This window comes from Saprolegnia parasitica (assembly GCF_000151545.1).
Source record: "Saprolegnia parasitica CBS 223.65 unplaced genomic scaffold supercont2.423, whole genome shotgun sequence".
NCBI lineage: Eukaryota > Oomycota > Saprolegniomycetes > Saprolegniales > Saprolegniaceae > Saprolegnia > Saprolegnia parasitica.
Window position 1 is genome coordinate 1 of NW_012156817.1, and position 696 is coordinate 696.

At 57.5% G+C, this 696-nt stretch overlaps 1 protein-coding gene across 1 annotated transcript; it reads right to left on the bottom strand.

Annotated features, from left to right (window-relative positions):
• Positions 1 to 30: 30 nt before the first annotated feature.
• On the bottom strand, positions 31 to 447 carry SPRG_15517 (hypothetical protein; the record flags this gene model as incomplete). Its single annotated transcript, XM_012356283.1, has 1 exon — positions 31 to 447. One exon carries the CDS (start codon positions 445 to 447, stop codon positions 31 to 33), a length of 417 nt encoding a protein of 138 aa, XP_012211673.1.
• Between the last annotated feature and the right edge of the window lie 249 nt (positions 448 to 696).

The following is a 696-nucleotide window of genomic DNA, read 5'->3' on the forward strand; positions in this document are numbered from 1 at the left end:
CCACTGGGCAAAGAGCTTTTCGATGCCTCTCTAGTCGAGAGAAGATGTATCGCGATAGCATTGCTGGTCCTCGCAGCGTACCTCGTTCATAAAAAGCAAGTCATGGCGCATGACGCTGTGCAGGAATGCGTCTTGGTTCGCTTGCTTGTGCGGGCGATGCACTTGGTAGCCATGCCGAAACGATGCGAAGAACTCGACGGCGGTGCTTAGCGCGCTGTCGTGGGGCGCATTGACCGCGCGCAAGACCTCGAGCTGCCCTTCGCAGCGCGCAACGTGGCAGTGCAGTTGCTGGACCGAGCCCTCGAGGTGCTCGAGGTGCTCTCGCTTCTGCGCGACGTAGCGTAGCTGGCGGAGTCGCGTGCCCAGCTTGCGCTTGGCGGCGTCGCCTCGCTTCGTCTCTTTGCTCGCACGCGGCGCCGGTGACGTCGCCGGGTCCGTCGGCAGCATGCTCGACGGTTCTGAAATGTGTCCGAGCAACTTCCGAGCCACTGCTCCTAGAAGTGCTTCTGAACCGATAGATCTCCGCCGAAGGTTTGCAGAAAGTAGCTGGCAACAATGGGCCTGTCTGCTCGTCTGTTGACTTTGCTTTTCTCAAGCTGGGATCGGTGATTGGCTCATCGTAACGTGCAATGCGTATTGATTGGGCAAAATATAAGAATCTATGCATGAAACTAGAAATCTCGTTCTTACCCCCAG